The sequence below is a fragment of the Rousettus aegyptiacus genome, unplaced genomic scaffold, assembly GCF_014176215.1.
Source record: "Rousettus aegyptiacus isolate mRouAeg1 unplaced genomic scaffold, mRouAeg1.p scaffold_m13_p_5, whole genome shotgun sequence".
Lineage (NCBI taxonomy): Eukaryota > Metazoa > Chordata > Mammalia > Chiroptera > Pteropodidae > Rousettus > Rousettus aegyptiacus.
The window spans coordinates 55,696,512-55,715,966 of record NW_023416308.1 but is presented as its reverse complement, the minus strand read 5'-3'; the positions used below and the strand labels follow the sequence as shown (position 1 = coordinate 55,715,966).

Genomic DNA, 19,455 nt, shown 5'->3' with positions numbered 1-19,455 from the left:
AGTGAAAGGAAAACACTGGTGGCAAATGTTGCAGGAATTGGGAGGAACAGGCCCTCGCCTTTCCCAACCACTTCCTCTTCCCTTTAAGCTCCCTATGAAAATAATAGTTACTTATCAAGCAAGTGGCATCTGTCCTCAGCTGCAAAGAAATAACCTGTTTTCGTAGAACTTAACAGTATTGATGATTGGCGAGGTACTATCTTCTCTTCCCCTTGAAGCTCACCCTTCCCACACACATATCTTCATCTCTCCCTCAGCTCTACATCAGGCTCCATATCCTGGCTCACGTGACTTGTGCCTGTATTCAACTCACCTTCGTTCACTTCATCACTCTCCTTGTCAATCTGGGCTTTTAGTACATATCTTTTAATAAGCCTCTTCATTATTTTCTAAAGGGAGAAAAGAAAAATCCATCTCATATACATGACCAATCTCTCATTTGACATAAGTTTGAGTCTTTCTCTATTTAGTAAGCTCTTTAGAAGTGATTACTATCAAAGATTAAGATGATTTCCCTGCCAAGGAATGCACTTTTTGAAAGATTTTTAAAGCATTTTTCATATTCATCTGGGCTAATGACTCAAAAGTTAATTCTTGGGAAAAGAGCAGTTTAGACCAAACATCTAATTCTTAGTTCATCGTCATATTTTATTTGAAAAGTATTAGAGCAAGAGAAAGCCAGACAAAGCAAGACAGGTTAAAGGCGTGCAACACTACAAGTGGAAACAGAAAATTAAGGAAATGTGCAGTTATTTATGTTTTTCCCCTCCTTTACCAAGAAATGTAGCCATCTTTATTTATGCTTGCTAGTAATTTATGAATAGCCAGTTTCAATGTAAAACAATTTCTCCAGTTCTTGGGTTTCTACCATGAGGATGTTGCTTTTACTACATAGTTTTTATGAAAAGTAGGAGGCTCAGCATGTGTACAGGAAGTCCCAAATGGATATATAGTTAAACCAAATCTTACTGCCTAAACCCAAAATGAAATGGTGTACAGTAAAATTCCACTTTCAGGAATTTATTCTAAAGATGTAACTGAGTTCTTAGACAAATATATTCACAGTAGTACTGCTTATGATAGTAGAAAAACAAACCCTTAAATAGGGGATTATTCTAATAAATTATCACATATTTGTACATATTTGTACAAATAAATACTATACATCCATTAAAATTAATATAAATATGTTTTGTGGAGTAAAAAATTATTACTCATTACATAAATATTATTAATGCATTTATAGGATATTAAAATATATAACAATTATACACATTCCTATAACTATCTGGCAGAATATTCACCAAAAGTATTAGTCATTATTTGTCAGTGGTGGGGTTTGAAGTGAACTTTACTTTTCTTTATGTCTTTAGGAAGGATGAACTTTTTACAATGAACATGGAGACTCTAAGCTACTTGATGTTAAGAATTCATCTATTTTGTTTACTGAACTATCTCTAACATGGTACTCAATAATGTTTGTTGAATTAATGCATTATTTTGACATTGAAAAAATCCTAACAGTTCATTTTTGTGTAAAAAAATAACATGGCTTGAGATTCTAAATATTACAGATAACTAGCCTTATTTCTTCAAAAATTCATCCTTACCTGATACTGTCTTGTAGGATTATTGAAACTATTTAATTGGAAATCTTCTGAGCTCCTTATACTTGATTGTTTACTATGCCCAAGCTGTAATTTGAAAAAAAAATTAGAAATTGATTCTTATCTAATTTTTCTTCTAAATAATGTGATGAGGTTTATCAGTTATGTATATGAACTAATAGACTCATATTATGTATAAATAATCTTATCTATATATATGGTGACATTTTAATTTAACTTATTTAATATTCTGTCTTCTGAGACAAATCATGGGCACTTTAGGTGTGTTCAGTCTCTCAATGGTTATTAGAGTTCGTCTGAGGAGTTTTTTTGACTTCATGGCTGTCAACCGTGTTGTCGTGAGAGTCATGATTTAACCTTTTCACAAACGTAGTTGTGATAGAGGAAGAGGCAAACTAGTTGCGAAAATAATGGTGATGATCTCGGAAGTTCATTGGTGACCTCAGAAGTTCACAGGACAGCGTGATTGATTACAACATTCATGCCTGCTGTAGGGTGTGATGTGGATCTTGAAGAAATACCAGAGAAGATTCTTGTGGGAAAGAATTCAGGTGCTAATAAAGCACTAATTAATCTATTTGAATTTTAGGATCTGTACAATATCCCATTTGGGCAGCACTTTTCAAATAAGATATCTGACTGAATAAGCAAATAAAGAATTAAAGCAATCTGCAATAAAAGTTTTAATATACCATGTTAATATGCTAAGAGAATGATTAAAAAAAAAACTCTTCAAGGTTTTTTTCTAAAGAGAAAAAATAATTTTACAAAAAACAATAAGGAGAACCTGACTGAAAAGAGCAACTCTAAATTTGTATGTTTTAGATATGCAACTGTTTCCAAGGATGAGAAACTTCAAGACTGTTTTCAAAGACAGCTATGATTCATATTTCCTAATGACATCTAAGTTTCTATAAGTACTGCTCAGTGAGACTCAACTAAAATTCTTAAGTTTGAGTTTTGATCTTTAAATACCTACATAGCGAATTAAAACAGCTATGTACACAGTCATCCATTGAATAAGTATGTATTGAATGTCCTCTATATATAAGATGCTGTGCTAGGTTATGGGTTCTAGTGAAGAACGTAAACAATTATGATCTAGCTGAATTATAATAATAAAAAAACGTGGCAAGGCTGATAAAAGCCAAAAAAAACAATACACTATTTTGAGAATATTGTTTAGATAGCATCTTGTTTCATGTAGCTATTTCCCTTTTTCTTTCACCTTCTCTAAAACTATCAGCAAAATGTCCATTTTTCCCACTTCATAAGTATTTTTAAAAACTTTAAGATAAAATTATACAATTGACCAAATTAACCAGAGAGGCAGCTTGGGTTCTTAAGAAGAGCCCTTCACAGATACCTGAAGACTAAAATCTGGCTCTGCTACAAGTTAGTTGTGGAACACTAGGCAAGATGCTGAAAATTTCTATAATCTCTTCTGATAATAAAGGGAGTGGTCTAGTTGACCTTCCATAATCCTTCAAGTTCTACTATTTGTGAAATTGATGAAAACTTAGACATATTTTAATAATATAATATTTAACTTACTTTTAAATAATGTAATTATTCACTGATATAATTATTCCTGGCTTTCAAACTATAATTTATACCTTAAGGACATCATTAAATGTTGTGTCCATGTTCAAGTTCACTTTCATCCCCCAGTTTTTATAATAAAGCATGGAGGGTGAGGACAGATTCATAATCAGAGGGAAAAGATCCAGACAAAGAAAAATTTTGTGTGTTATGCCTTTAAATTATTTATTATCCATTCATGAACTCACAACCTCATAGTTGCAAATTATTAATTTTATGTCTCCTTTCATTAGAAACTACTAGTACATCCAAAAAGTGTTCATGAAAATAAGGAAGTGAAAAACTATGCTTCTTTAGGATTTTTTTAAATGCAAATGTGTGGTCCCGAATAGTCGATATGCCAATCATCCCCAATTAAGGCAGCTCTATGATGCGCCATGTCTATGGAGATAATTTTTTTTTTAACTTAATATTATATTAATGTCACACAGGCCTTCTTTCATTCAATCTTTTCTAATTTAAGGTCTTTGACTTTTTTGTTCCCAACCCCTGAAGCCTTCCTTCCCTGGCTTTTTGCCTAGCTTACTTGTTCTGTCTCATCCTTTGGATTTTTGCTTGAAACATAAGCTTCTCAGAGAATCTTTCCCTGCCTACTCCGTTAAAAACAAACTTCGAGCAAGTTAGGCCTTTTGTTTCCTTCATAACATACTTTACAACTGATAGTTATTTTAATCACTGACTTAATTACATGTTTATTGTCTACATTCTCCAAACTCTATGGAAGGATGGACTTTGTTTAGTACATCCGAGTGTCACTAGTTGCTAGCATAGGCAAGTGCTCAAAAATTGTTTCTTGGTAAAATGAGTGAAGGATTAAGTGCTTTGGGGTCACTAATGGATTTCACTTGGTTTCTGAACACTTTGCTATACAAGATATACACAATCTGGGTTCATGAATTGATTGCAGCTCAACTACATGATAAAGGTACATCAGAAACATGGTAAATTGGTTTTAAAGCATGAGGCAGAAGCCTTACAAAGTAACACACTGAATGACACAGAATAGGTACCACAAATGTGTGTGATTATAGATTTTCCAGAGTATTATATGTTGAAGTGTCAAGGCCACAGCTATAGTGTGTTTATACAGTTTCAGCCCAACACACAGCTCTCCTCTGCATGCACTTGGTGGACAGTGTTTAGGGTTTCTCGATTGAGACATTTGTGACACTTTAGGCTAGACAATTATTGCCAGGGACTTCCTGTGCATTGTAGAATGTTTAGTGGCATCCATGGCCTCTACTCACTAGACACCAATAATAACTCCCTTCTCCGGTTGTGATAGTCAAAAATGTCTAGCTATTACAAATGCATCCTGAGGACGCTGGTGGTGGGGGTGCAAAAATCACTTTGGGTTGGGAACCACTGAGTTAAATGATATGTGACTGACTAAACAGTTATAAATTCATCTAGTTTATTTTTATGTGACTAGTTCTAATCTACACCTGAAATATGAAATGGGATGCAAAAATAACATTTTTCAGAAAAATTTCTAATCTGTTTATAATATTACATGTTAAAATTGAATAATACAAAGAAATAGTATGTAAAGACAACCTTAATGATGCAAAGAAGCATTATTACCACTTGGTGGCAGAAAATTCTAATATATAATTGTTTCTATGTACAGCTACTAAAATGCACTGGAAAGTCAAGGGAATTCACTTTGCACTACCTATAGTATTTAAATCTTAGGGATTGGGTATTTATAAATGATATTAACATTTATAATGTGATGGGAGTGGAAGAAAAAGCTGGTTTAGTAGAAGCAGGAAGAACTAGGTATAAGCTTTGTACTTAATCTGCAAATACATACTCCAATTCTGAACGATCCATGTCTATCCTTTTTTATGCCTCTTACCACATTTCCTGCATCCTTTATATTTTTTCTTTTTCATTTCCTAGTAATTACTTTATTAGTATTTCTCATCTCGTCGTAACTTCACTGTAGAATTAGATGAGGAACTAAATAGCTTATTTGTTTTCCGTTAAGAAAAACAAATAACCTTTAGTCTTTGGAATTCATTAGGCTGTTAGATACAGCAACAGTTCTAAGTGTCTCCTGTTCCCCACAAGCATTAAATGACCTGGAGCCAAGGGCAAAACCACAGACTGAAAAGGTATAGGCAATATATTGAGTCAGCAGGAAATGAAGGCATGAAATGAAGCCATGTGGTACAGTACTGGTAAGTCACTTGCTTTGGAATTAAGTAGATATGATTTGAATTCTGGCTCTGTCGCTTGCCTGAAATGGGACACTGGGCAAGTCATTTCACTTCTATTATCCTCAGGTTCTTCATGTATAAAATAGAGAAAACAATGTTACCAACCTCCTAGAGCTAACGTGAAGATTAAGAAAATAAGGTATGTAGAATATGTAGCTTGACATACAGTAGGCATTCTGCAGTGTGAGTAGCTGTTATTATTGTACAGAAGTTATAAATATCTACTCTGTGGCTTTAGGCCTATTTCATGGTTAGTTATAATCTAGTTTGTTTATTCTAGAGATACTTTGCCAAATATTGTTTTTTACATGTCCAAGCTCATGACTAAGTTATTCAGGGAATGAAATATTCAGTGATTCCCACACCCAGATGAGCATTAGAATTTCCTGAGATCTTATTAAAAATACACATTTCCAGGCCTCATTGCCAGAGATTGTAACTCAGCAGACCTGGAGAAGAGAACTGGGAATTTATACAAAATCAGACAGAGAAGTGGTCCTGGTGATAGTGACGAATTGGAGCCACTACTTTATGTGATTGTTTCCTAGGATGATTAAAAAGATGGTCTCTGGTTTAATTAAAAATTAAAGACTATAGTTCCTGGATGTGTAGCTAATTTTTAAAAAATTTCCACATCTCACTCAATCCAGTGCAGAATGGACCAAAGATGCTAAAATAGCATGTTTATGCTCCATATTGACTTACTGTACATGATGCAAAAATCTGCTCTAAAACTGACAACTTGAAAGTGATCTGTTCTAGAGCTAGAATACAGCAGTTATTCAAAAAGTTATTTGGCATTTTTAGGTTTAGATGTGTGAAATAGTATGGCAAAGATTGCCTTTATTTTACGCTACCCTTTCTGACTGTATATCTGAAAAGCTGATGTTGCCAATCACCAAAGTCAGTGATCTTCAGAAATATATGATTAAAAATAACAAATAAATTTGCTTACTTTGTTTTGAAAAGTATTTTTATTGACACATCTTACTGATTTGTATGGTGTACCCAAAGCAGATATGAAAGAAGCATTTGTGTAACCTAATCACATTAAACTTCAAGGAGTCAGAGAGAAGGCCTGAGTGAAATAGAAACTTAACTGTGTTATTTAGATGCAGAATATATGAAAATGAATAAGCAAAAGCCATGTGAATTGGGTGAGGAATAATGAACCATGAGAGTTTTTCTAAGCACATCTAAGGGCCAAACCTGTTCCAGCAGGAATCCATCTCAGTAACAGCAGGCAAAAATGACTGAAAATGTAAATGCTTGCTTTAAAAAAAACATTTTCTCAGGAATATAATTAATGTACCATGAAAAAGCAAGCTATGTGAAATGTGCCTCAACTTTTGTTCATCACAAGTTTACGTGGCAAAGGGATAAAAAAGCATACGCTTGCATTGATTTATTCTTCCAGGAGTCAAATTCCAAGACAAAGTTAGAAGTAGATGTATTTAGAATTATGCCGATGACAAATCATGGGAAGTGGGATCAGAAGGAGGCAGAAAAAGCTTCCAGGCTATGAGGCTCACTTCCCTGTGAAAGAGGGAAAGGTAAAAAGTGAGCTAGCCCTACAGGGGGCTCCAGTGCAAAGACTGCCCCCAGAGAGGTTCTGTGCTGGCAAGAAACGTTCAAGACCTAAAGAGTATGGCCATCGTGGGAAAGCTGAGGGAAATTCCAAAGATGCTGTAGCTGGAGGCTGTCAGCTGACCACACTCCCTGAAGCAGGCTCTCTCCTGAAAGAAGGTATGAGTGGCACATCTCCATGGCTGCCACAATGTGTCAGTCATACAAAAGGGTCTCTAGATGGTGTAACTAATACTGGAATCAACATTTTGTTGATCCAGAACTAGGGTCAGATACCAGAGTCTTAGTATTGCTCTTGAAAAGTTTCTTTCAATCTAAGATTTTAAAAAGGGGCTATTGGAAAGTATAAGGGGATTCAACCTGTATTTAAAAGATAAAAAAAAACATTTTTTAGATGAATAAAATGAATTTTAGCTTTATACATTTTTGGAGAAACTGCAAAGAAAATAAAATTATTTGATTTGAGAGATGCTTTAGTTCCTATCATAAAGAAAAAGAACATTTGAGTCCTCTTGAATTTTTCTCATATTTGTCAGATGATTTTTGGTTTCATGCATTCATCATAATTTCAGCACAAGTAGTTTCTTATGGAAAACTATAAATTCAACTTACACTGACCTATTTTTGCAAAATTTTTATTATTTACATCCAAACAACAAAAGAGCCACTTCTCTATGACAAGTACTTAACATTTGTATAGTTTGTAATTTACGAGACACTAATTTAATCCTCACAACATTCCTGTGTGGTGAGTTGTACAACTTTATTATTCCTATTTTATAGAAGAGAAAATTGAGGTTCAGAGAAGTTAAATGAATTGCTAAAGGTACGGAGATGAGATGAAATCCCAACTTTTTGAATACTTAGTTCAATGCTCTTACTATATCAATACTTAATATCAATACTTCCTATTTTTTACTGGAAGAAAACTTAGCTTAAAAACAAAACAAAAGGTCCTCCCTCTTCTTCATTTTTGTCCCATGAGGTAGCCTCATAGCATAGTTCTGGTTAACGAGATACAACAACAGAAATTGTTGAAAGGCACTTTCTGAAGGTGGCAGATTTAGCTGACATGCCCTACTTTTCCTTTTCTCGTATTCTTTTCTCATATCTGAAAAGCAAGTGCTATCGCTGAAGGTGAAGCTGTCATCTTGCATCTGACTGTCACAAAAAAATCCAAGGACCAACCCCCTGGCAACAATCTTGTAAGGTCTAATTCTGGAGATTTAAATGGGAGGGAGGAAAAACAGCTGTTTTGTAAAACACTGATTTTTTTTTTAATTATGAGTAAGTGAATGCAAGTCCTACCTTATATGTCACCCTTTTCCTAATTAATTCATTTATAATATCCCTTAGCAATAAGAATTTATTTTACCCATATAATTTGCATAATACAAGAAAGAAGCAAATGTGCTCATTATTGGAGATTCTGCCACTCCAAATTAGGGACCCGATGCATTTCTTGGGCACACTGTTCATTACAAACTGTGCTGACTACAAAAGATAGCCATCGAATTCTCATGATACCTTTTTGACAACTTCTTGATTACTGCCAAATAAGGTTCTGCTAGATGTACATACTCTCCACCTGAGCTTTAGTTAATCATATCTCCACCAGATCCCCTGACAAGTTCCTCTTTTACTTTAATTTTTCCTTCTTTACATCACTATTCCTATATTCCATCACCCACGAGTTCCCAAAAGTATGTATTTAATATATCTTAAATATACATGTAATTATTTTTGCCAGTTAATTGAACACAGGTTTATTTCTACCTCCCAAAAACAGATGTTGAGCATTGATAAAATAATTAAATTCTTTAATGTGTTTATTATCTGTTTCTTAAAATTATCTCTGAACATTTGTTCTTTTCTCTGAAAAGATAAGCTTGAGCATATGCAAGACTTCATGTTTTCAAATATGATCTTACCTGTTTTTTGTCAAGTGATAATTTTGAAAGGTCTTCACGACTTCCCCAAATTCCAAATTTCTTTTCTTCATTTCTCTTTTAAAGATAGATTTTAAAATGAGTATAATTGCTAATTGTACATTTGGAATTACAAAATCAATTTCATATTTTAAAAATCATCTTGTAAAACTCTCTAGCAAGTTTCAAAGAGAGAAAAATTCATTTTTGGGGTCTACCCTTTGTAAGTGCTTAGACATTTCCTTTGGACACTGAATTTGCTCAGATTGCAGTTCTAATCAAACCTGTAAACTACACACTTACTTATATTTAGTGAGGGAAATTTCTGCCACTCAACCCAGAGGTTTATAAGTTATATGGAAGAACGCCGTAGATAGCATATTTTTCCAAATGTCTAACATGAAGTAATCATGTACTAACTACATTTAAAGAGGGCTTTAGATTTCTCAAAGTGCTTTTACATATATACTTGATTTGATCTTCGTAATGTAGATGTATTTTTTATTCCCACATTTCAGTTGAGGAAACTAGAGCTCAGAGAGTTTATTCTTCACCTGAGAATCCCAAGTGGCAAATGGAGCAGGAATTAGAATGTTTCTCTTTTATTCAATTATAGAATTTTATAATTGCAAGGTACTTTTACAACCAATTGCCTATCTAATATAGGAAGATCTTCTATATAGTCGAATAATGATCATCCAGCATTTATTGATTACTTGTAGTGACAGGGAGCTCATTACTTCATAAGACAACCTACCACCCTGTTGGGCAGATTTTGTTATTATATGTTTATTTTTCCATTGAACTAAAATTGAACTATTTGCAACTTTCACCCATTGCCTCTCTTCCTATTTTTGAAAGGATAAAAAAAAATTACTTCCTAGTCAAAAGTGGTAATTCTAAAGATATTCATCTGTTCCCTGTCAATTCCCTTCTTCAGGTGAAATAGACATCTCTTAAATTCCCCATTAGATGACACACTATTCACGCCTGTCCTCATCCTGGTCCTCCTCTTCGTGATGCACTCAGTCCTCCTGGACATAGAGTTCTGCACTCAGCAGAATTCTTTGCATAGAGTAAGCACCCCCTGATCCCACCGCAGCTCCCACTCCACAGAGTTACACACAACATTCCACATGTGCTCTAAAGATTTCTAAATACACTGTGATCACCCTATCCCCTCAGCCAATCAATATGCCTCTTTGGCTTATTTTTAATTGTTTCCAATTGAATACCCTTAAATCTTTCTTTGTTGAACTCCTTATTTCCAAGCCTAGTCTTTCACACTGCATGTGAGAAGTTGATTTTTGAACTTTTCAATGTTGGGAGTTACTTAAGAGTCTGTCAGATTCCCCCAAGTTATAATCAGCTACCAATGCTTTACCTAGCTGTGTAAATTGAAGATGAGGTAAGGGACATGTAATCACAACAGCAAAAATGGGGCCCAGAATAGCTGTCCCTTTCAATATTCACTCCTGATAATGTAATACATTATTTTAGTTACATTTCATGAATTTTTCTTATAATCTTTTTTTAAAAAATTTCAAACATGCCTTTATTCTCCATAAGTACACTGATTATAATCCAGAAATGTAAACATCTCTGGGTCTGAAGATTCAGTATCTACATGAGGTTTAATGCTCTTCTTTGACAGTAGATGCCTCATTACACTCAAGTGGTCAGTGATCAACTTGTTTATAGCCTGAAGTTCTGAGTTCGGGCCAGGAGTTACATGCATGTTACTGCCCCCAGGTTAGAGTTGAATAGCGATGGGCAGAGCTCTGAATTAAAGGTTCTATATCCCTTTTAGTAGGAAATGTCTAATGTGCTCCTGTTAGACATAAGCGAAAAATCCATGCTGAGCTAAGTGACATTAGCAATAGATGGACATACCATAATGGACTCCTTCTTTTTAAAAAGATATGGTGCAGTAGTTATAATGGTCATAGCATTTAAAAATATAATTATAGGTCATGGAGATGCTCTTTGAACAAACAACTAGTAATGATTTGGTTCTATGTCCAGGATATTTTATCTTTTCAAAAAATGTCATTGACAATCTAAATGAGGACAGTGAGAAACTAAAAGCTATAACTGCCTGAAACTTAATAAGTCAAGGTGTTCCCTGTCTGAGCTTAATGCTCTTCCCAAGAAAGGACTAAGCCAGTTGATAAAGTTACCAAAGCTGCCTTTTGGGGAATGGAAACTGGTTGAGGAGGAGAAGTCTTTTATTGGAGTGTAGACAAAGGCAGATCTTTCTGTCTTAGAGATGCTAATTCTTGATATTGACAAAAGACCCTTTCTTTTCCAATTATGATGTTGTTAGCTTGTCCACCCAAGCCAGCTGAGATATTTGGTGAGGGGAAGAGGGTGGCATAGGAGGTGTGGAAGTAAAGAGAAGGGCCTATGCTCTTGGGGTGGAAAACTCTTAGAGGCCCTCTGTTTTTCTGAACTATGAACTCCAAAATCACTGGTGGCAGGGTTTAGTCATTAAGAGCACAAGTTCATTGAATCACTTGAAGAGTGATTATTTCAAAAGCTCTGGTCTCAGGAGAAGATTAAGCTTTCATACTGGAGCAGCCATTTACTTTAAAACACAAAACAGAACAAAAATTCTTTTTCAATCCTGAGAATTTACCAATACCCAAAATGCTGTCTTGAATCATGAGATCCATCAGTTTTGACATCATCTAGACCTGCACGCATCTAGAACACTATTGTAAATTTTTTTTGGCATATTTTAGGTTTCTGTGAAAACTTTGTTTAAATGTAAACTTCATACCACACGGTCAATTTTTTTCTTAATAAAACTATATAGATTTATAATTTATATAATTTTAAATTATCAGGTTAAATTACCTTGTTCATCTCTGCATCCTCCTGGAAACCTTTTTTATGACCCTGGAACAGTTCAGAAATCCACTTTTTAAGCCTCAGTAAGAGATAAAACAGGGATTTTGGACTTGGCACCAGGTTGAAGGGAACTGGAAGAGTTCTTCCCTCTTCAAAGTAGGAAAACCAAAGTTTTGCCCTTGCAAATTTCCATTCCACATCAGCATCATCCTATACAAATACACATGACAGTTCAAGGAAATGCATAAACAGAATTACTGGGATGCTCCCAACATTGTGTCCCTACATGAAAGTAATGATGCCTGCAAACAGTCTCGAAACCCCAAAGACTGCTCCAAGATTTTTTTGAAATACTACGGTTCTACTCACGCACTCTTTCCTAAATCTGTCTAAAATTTTATCAGGTTATAGAACTACAGATCTCAAAACTTGCATGTGTTTATAAATACATTGAAAGATATAAATATATTTTCCTACATTCTGAAAATACTACAAAAATGATTCACTCTTTTATTCTGCAATGGGTCACTCATTTGATTGATTCAGGACAATGACCAAGATTTATAAAATAAAAATTCATAATCACTCTAAATTTGAGAAATGGTAAATTTTGAACGTTACTCAAAAAAGGTTTGGAGAACAGTGGTGTTCATAAGCAATACATTTTTGAATAAAATATAAATTCATACTGATAGAGTATTTCTAAATTTTTTTAACAATAACAAATCAGACAATATTTCTCCTGTTCATGCCACTCTCCCATCACACTCATCAATGTTGCATTTGGAAGCAAAGAGTTAAAATTTTCTAGATTTCTAGTCCATAAAACAAAGAAAGAGCAAAAGAGGGAAAGCAGTCTGTATTTTCACAACCATTGCTGAGCTGATCCCTGGAATAGTTAAAACATGGAGGCACAAAATATAACAGTGTATAGAGATTATACCTCAATTTCCTGGAATGAACTATTGATCATTGCAATTAACATGTTTAGCAAAACAATGACCATCGTAACGTTATAGACTCCATAAAGAACATAACCGATGTTTTCAATGAATTTGTGATTATAGTTGATGACCACTGATTTCACTTCAGAAAGTCCAAATATAGCCCAGAACAGTGTCTTAAAACTCTCCTCGACTCTGGGGGAAAATAAAGAGAGGAAGGAAATAATAAGGTCTATAAATAAATGATAGTGGTACTATACAAAAATAAGTTAATGTCTTTGCAAACATGACAAAATTCTTTACTTCTCTGAACCTCAGTTTTATTTTCTGTAAAATGTGTAAAATAACTTTTATTCTCAGGGTTGTTGCAAGGATGAGGTAATATCGTGTATATGAAGCACATAACTCAATATCTGGCACATAATAAGTGCTCAGTAATGTTATTAACACAACTTCATAACTACGGACATTAACATTTAAATAATCCTTGGTTTTGGCAATGGAAGTGTTAAATGCATTGCTTAGTAAAATAATACAATTTATTTAGAGTCTTTTTAGGTTTCCTTTTCATCTATACTTCCACTCATACCCAATACATAGATAATATAATAATAGCATGTGTCTTAAGGAAAATATGACAATATAAACATAGACACTATTACCAAAATCATTGACATATTTTGGTAGGTATTTTGATGCTTTAGGCATAATTGTTGACTGAAGCTAAGAACCTCTGCTTTTTAACCCAGGTGGTTTCATTTCTCTGATAAACTGCACTTCACAAAAATATGAATAACACCAAATCATGTTTCAGTTGATGCTTCTCATTGAACACCTAATATCTGAGAAATCTATTCCAAACAGACTATATAAAAAATACATCTGTCCATGGTGAACATAAGCCAACATTCTTGTCACTATTGATAACTCAGGTCTTCATGATAAGACCCGACAAATCGAATTGAGAAAGCAGATGTTCTCACAGTCAGCACCCCAGGTGTCTCATAAGCAGAACACAGCAGTTAAGAAAATAGACGCTGAAGTCAGTGGACAAGGGTTTACATCCCAGCTTTTCTACATATTAGCAGCTATGCAACATTCAGCAAATTATTTAAATTTTCTGAAATTCAGTTTCCTTTTTTTGTGAAATGAAGATAATAAAATGATGCATGTGAGGGATTTATTACACTACTTGTCTTTAAACATATTACCTATTATTATTTAATATTAGAAAAGTACCTATATTTTTGAGCTCTTCCAACTCATTTAGAAATCCTTTCATTTTCCTAAAGAGGAACTGAAGATAAATCTTTATCAAAGCATCATTTGTCCCATGGATATAGATGAGTACTTTTAAGCTAACATTTATTTAATCTATAATTTACACCATCAAAACATCTGCGATCACATACGTTGTGAAGGCTTCATTTTGTTTTGCACCAATGTAGTAGGAGTAGAGGTTGAACATTCCAATCATGAAGGCCACAAACACCATGATGAATATGACCATGAACTTGAAGATGTCTTTTACTGTTCTTCCAAGTGATATCTGCAGAGGTCCAAAGCTTTCATTTGCTGGTAAGATATAAGCTATTCTGGAGAAACTTAAAACTACAGCAATTGCATAAAGACCTTCAGATATAATCTGAGGATCAGAGGGGTCCCACTGTATCCTGGCTAGGAAAAAAAGAAAAGACAGTTATAGTGAGTTTCTTTAAGCTGTTTATTTAGATAACTTCTTTTCTAGTTAAGAATATAATTACATTAGCAATCCAGCTCCCGAAGGAAATCTCTAATCTTAAAGGGCTTCTTTAAGTGTCAGGTATATTTAAATTTATCAATTTCTTGAGTAAATGATCCTCCTGGCTTGCTGGCAATTTTCTACAAGGATGTAGCATAATGATAAAAAGCTCACACTATGGCCTCAATATATGTAAAAATTCCATGTACAGATATATATATAAATTCCATTCATATATAAATTAGAAAACCTGGCACGAATTACTTAATTTCTCTTAGTATTATTTTGCCATGCTTAAAAATGAGATAATAACACTCCTACCTTGCTCATGTTTTGAGAATTCAATAAGTCAACATACATTCCATGTTTAGAAAGTGGTTGGCACTAAATAAATGGTAGTGTTTATTATTTAACCTTAGACTATAATTACACTATATTGTAATTTTGGGCTTGTAGAGTACTTTTACTTATTTAAACTTATAAAATAATTTTTATTGGGTACTCGTCTATTTTTATAACAAAAATGCAGCAATTGTTCACTTATGAATTTTTTGAGATTATTATGTCAGATTATCAAAACCTCAATTAAGAAACCATCATGAAGAAAAATGCAAAAGCAATGTGTAAGAAAGAAGAAAAACACGATTATAAATTTGTATATGCTTATTTGCTGAGAATTGGAATTAGGAAAGGATACGAGAAACTAATAAAAGCAGTTTTTTTATATAACACTTTGGATATAAGTACTACATATAAATAAATAATATAATTGAATTTTTATATTCTGCATATTAAAAATTCATTTAAACATTAAAATTAATACTAAAACATAGTTTAATAAACCTTATATGACATAGCCAATAAACCTATAAAATGTCAATTGAATGTTAACTAATTTCTTAACAGAGACTTTAAAATAAATATTCAAAATGAATTTATTTCTGCCACTCCAGGTTTCTAGAAGAAAAGAATTTTTTTTCTAAGCAAATAACTGAATCTACCTAATTCTGGGGTTCAATATTACTGAGCCCATTGACTAATAGACTCAGGACTTTGTCATCCACCCCGAATTTTATTAGTATTAGAGGTGATGATCTGGCTTCTATTTTGATTTTTTGTTTTATATCTCAACTAGTTCAAAGCCTGGATGGTGTTATTTATTTGAAGCTCTCTCAGAGATTTCAACAAGTCCCTTCCTTTTAAATAATTTATATGTTTTAAATGGAAATGGTACTGAAATGTGTACTATTTTTAATAGTTAAGAGAAAAGAAGAAATCCAAGACATAAGACAGGCATTCTCAATGGAGTTGGTAGTTAGCCAATTGATCCCAGAGATAAAGCGAAATGATTCTTGCGACTAAGAGAGGTTTCCAGCCAGAGGACACATCAAAGGAAGAAGCAGAAAACATACTTCTTCACATGCAGATATTCTGAAGAAGCTGGAAACCAACTAATTCGATGAGAATTGAGTAGTAACCAAAACACTACGTGTACACTTATAAAAAATTCTACATTTTTAATTAACTTATATTGACTATTATGTATTGTAAACTCACCCAAATTGTAGTATCTCACATTGTCTCCCAAAGTGACTTTTGTCAAGTCCTTCAAAGTATCATTTGCATCAATGATGCTCTGGGCTTTGGAAGCATGCCAAAATGCCATGAATCTTGCAATGAATGATGCCGCAAAGATTGCTAACATACCAAAATCAAGCATATTCCACAACTCAAACAGGTATTCTTTGGGACCTTGAGTCCAAATTTCTTTACATTCAGCCCATATCATGCCTGCATTGGAAAGAGGTTTAAATATCAATTTAATTTTATTGAAACTTTAGCTCTTCGATAAAACAAAATAAATTTGAAATGTCTCAACTTGATATTCAAAACCCTTCCAAATTTGGCCCCAAACCAACCATCCAGCCATAGTTCCCACATCCTCTCAAATCCTGCATTCCAGTAATATTAGAGTATTATCTGAAACAATCTGACAAGGTTTATCGAGATGCTTAAAACAACAAATATTCTTTGATCCATTAATTCTACACATAAAAAATATACTAAAAGAATGTTCATTGTAGGATTCTTTATAACCAAAATGTATAAACACACCCACACTCATACACTCAAAATAGGAGTAATTATGGAACTTCCACAGATGGAGTAGTATGTAGCCATGTCATATATTTTAATGGCCATGGGGTAGTGGCCACAAGAATGTATGTCACAGATCTCCAACTACAGAAATTTAATTGCCCATGGGTCTCAGCTATGAAAACTATGCTCATTTTTGTTCCAAGGCCATGCTGCCCATGGGCTGCTCCCAGACAGTGACTGAGGACACCCCTTCTGAGGAGACATGAGACTCCTCTGATGCCTAATTTTAGCTCAAGAATTTCCTAACAGCTTTGCCAAATTTTCCTCAGACTGCATAGAGGTCTAGGATGCTTCTTTCCAACGTTCCCTCCCTCTCTCCTTCCCTAGGGATCAGATTTGCATCCCAGTCTGACAATTCTTGCATCCTTCTGCAGCTCCCTTCCTATTTTCTCTCACATGAAATTTCCTTTAATAAAATTTCAATCTTACTTAATAAAATTGTCTACATTTAATCCTGTCTTTGCATATACTTCTTGGTGGACCTGGACCAGCACATGATGGAAAATGTTTATGTCACAGCATTTAAAGACGTTAAGTAAAAAAGTCAAATATGTTACATAGTCAATGACTTTATGTTTAAAGAAAGCATAGTAAAAGATTAGGAAGAATTACAGGATCTCATTAATTATAGTTGTCTCTTGCTGGTGGAATTATTAATCATAGTGCACATTCTCTCCAAAATTTAGTGTAGTATTTAGGAACATAGGTTTTGGAATTGGACTGCCATGGATTTGAGATCTTTGGCAAGTTATATAAACTTTAAACAACTCAATTTGTAAAATGCATATAATAGTAGTTTGTACCTTATAGGATTGTTATGAGACTTAAATAAAATAAGACACGTAAACTGCACAGCGCAGTGTCCAGCACTTAGGAGAAATAATGACTAACATTTATTGAGCAATTATTATTTTTAAATCTTTATGATTGCCACATATTTTCTATCTTAACTTAAAGAATCTTGCTTTGTTAAAATGAAGTAATTTTACCCTTAATACCTTTAATATACCCTACTCTCTGACACCCTGCCTCCTCCTAGAGTCATGTGGAGGAATACAATATTTGGATTCCAATGATCAAACAAAATCTACTCCCATCACGAAGTCTTCCATAGTCTCCTAGTTGAAAATAATCTTCTCCCTTCCTTCCAGCAACCACCTGACCCAAATGCTCACATTTTCCTATCACGAAACCTCTATCCCAGAACCTGCCATATTAATGGGTGTCGAGCCAGCCTGTAGAATATAAGACAATGCCATGGTCTCTGTTTGCCAACAGTTTATTATGTGCTTTTCTCAAAACCAGCATCAATGCATCACAGAGAACAAGGTTTTACAAGAAGACAACTTCATTACTTATTTTGAATTATTCCACATTGAGAGGAGACTGGGATTAAACTCATATATTTTAGTGGACGAAATTTAAAACAGGAAATACTGCATGTATATACTCATACACACGCGCGCGCGCGCACACACACACACACACACACACACCTCCTCCTCCAACCCCAATGACTATGAAAAAGGATGAAAAAATCTGAAGGCAGCTTCCCTTTTGTGGTCCTGCCAGCCTCCTCACCTGGACAAGAATAGTTTACAGTAACTGAATCATAGGGATTAATGGGACATTTAAACTCATATAATCAGTTGTTTTCAAAGCTTCCTCACCTTCTTCTTTCCATTTCTCCATCATATTTCTCTCTCTCTCTCTCTCTCTCTCTCTCTCTCTCTCTCTCTCTCTCTCTCTCTCTCTGTGTGTGTGTGTGTGTGTGTGTGTGTGAATTACAATCTTTGGTAAAAATGATATTATCATACCAAAGCTTAAAAAACAAAACAAATACAATGAACTATTCTGCTGAAGAAAGACTTCCCATATTATCTCCCTTGAGCGCCCCTGGGAGTGGCCACACATAATTTGAAATCCCCCATCCAGTCCATCTTCTCTTGCAAGCAAGGGAGTTTTCCACAGGGTCGAGCCTCTGCTCAAATATGTCTGGAGATGAGGTGTTGACTACTTCTGAAGGTTGCTGATCCCACTGGTTAATTTTCAAAAAGTATCCCTCTGTGTGGATCCATTAGTGCTAATTCTGCCTTCTAGGGCAGTAGAGAATGAGCCTGCTCCCTTTTCTTTAAATTTCTTAAAACAAAATGAACAAAATAAAACAAAATAAAAACACTTGTGTGCTTATTAAATCTCTTCTTCTCCAGCAGAAGCAGCTTTACCATAAAGCTAATGAAACTTAAGTTTCAAGACACCTTATTTGCCCAGGCTCCTTCTAAAACCATGTTTTGTCTTTACCTCTAAATAGGGCCCTCCAAATAAATAAATAAATAACCGTCAGGCTCCACAACTCCTGGATTCCACTTCTCCCCTATCTTCCAGAGTAAGCTGTCCCAGTCGTCTCAAGTGCTGTTTTGTGGACAGCCACCCACTCACTCATCTAGTTGCTTTCTTTGGGATGCTCCCTATCGTGCCCATTTCTTGCATGTGGTACCCAGAGCCACGCACTATCTTGCAGCTGTGGTCTGGCCAGAGCTTGGAACAGTGGGGTAATTACAGTCCCTGACTGTAGTCCTCTCCTTTCGTTGGAGAGTCAACCCAGCATTACATTTGCTTTCTCAGCAGCTCACACTGGACATTAAGTTGAAAGTGTTCCTTACAACCTTTTCCCATGAAGTATCATCCAGCAAGTCTCCACTCCCTGTCACAGCTTCACCTCCTCTCATTAGTTTGAGCTCGCCGTTTACCCTTGTCCTGCAATGTCAAGTCTGTCGTTCAGCCTTT

At 34.6% G+C, this 19,455-nt stretch overlaps 1 protein-coding gene across 3 annotated transcripts in view; it reads right to left on the bottom strand.

Moving 5' to 3' along the window:
- The window catches only part of TRPC6 (transient receptor potential cation channel subfamily C member 6), a 105,991-nt gene that overhangs the window by 1,022 nt on the left and 85,514 nt on the right, over window positions 1–19,455 (bottom strand). For 2 of the 3 annotated variants that reach the window (XM_016134005.2, XM_016134007.2), the window contains exons 6-12: window positions 16,066–16,299; window positions 14,180–14,444; window positions 12,767–12,962; window positions 11,830–12,033; window positions 8,974–9,048; window positions 1,611–1,694; window positions 314–389 (exon numbers count right to left, since the gene is read on the bottom strand). In XM_016134005.2, coding sequence (XP_015989491.2) covers window positions 314–389; window positions 1,611–1,694; window positions 8,974–9,048; window positions 11,830–12,033; window positions 12,767–12,962; window positions 14,180–14,444; window positions 16,066–16,299 — 1,134 coding nt within the window. The remainder of the gene's footprint in view (window positions 1–313; window positions 390–1,610; window positions 1,695–8,973; window positions 9,049–11,829; window positions 12,034–12,766; window positions 12,963–14,179; window positions 14,445–16,065; window positions 16,300–19,455) is intronic. The other variant, XM_016134006.2, reaches the window with a different exon arrangement.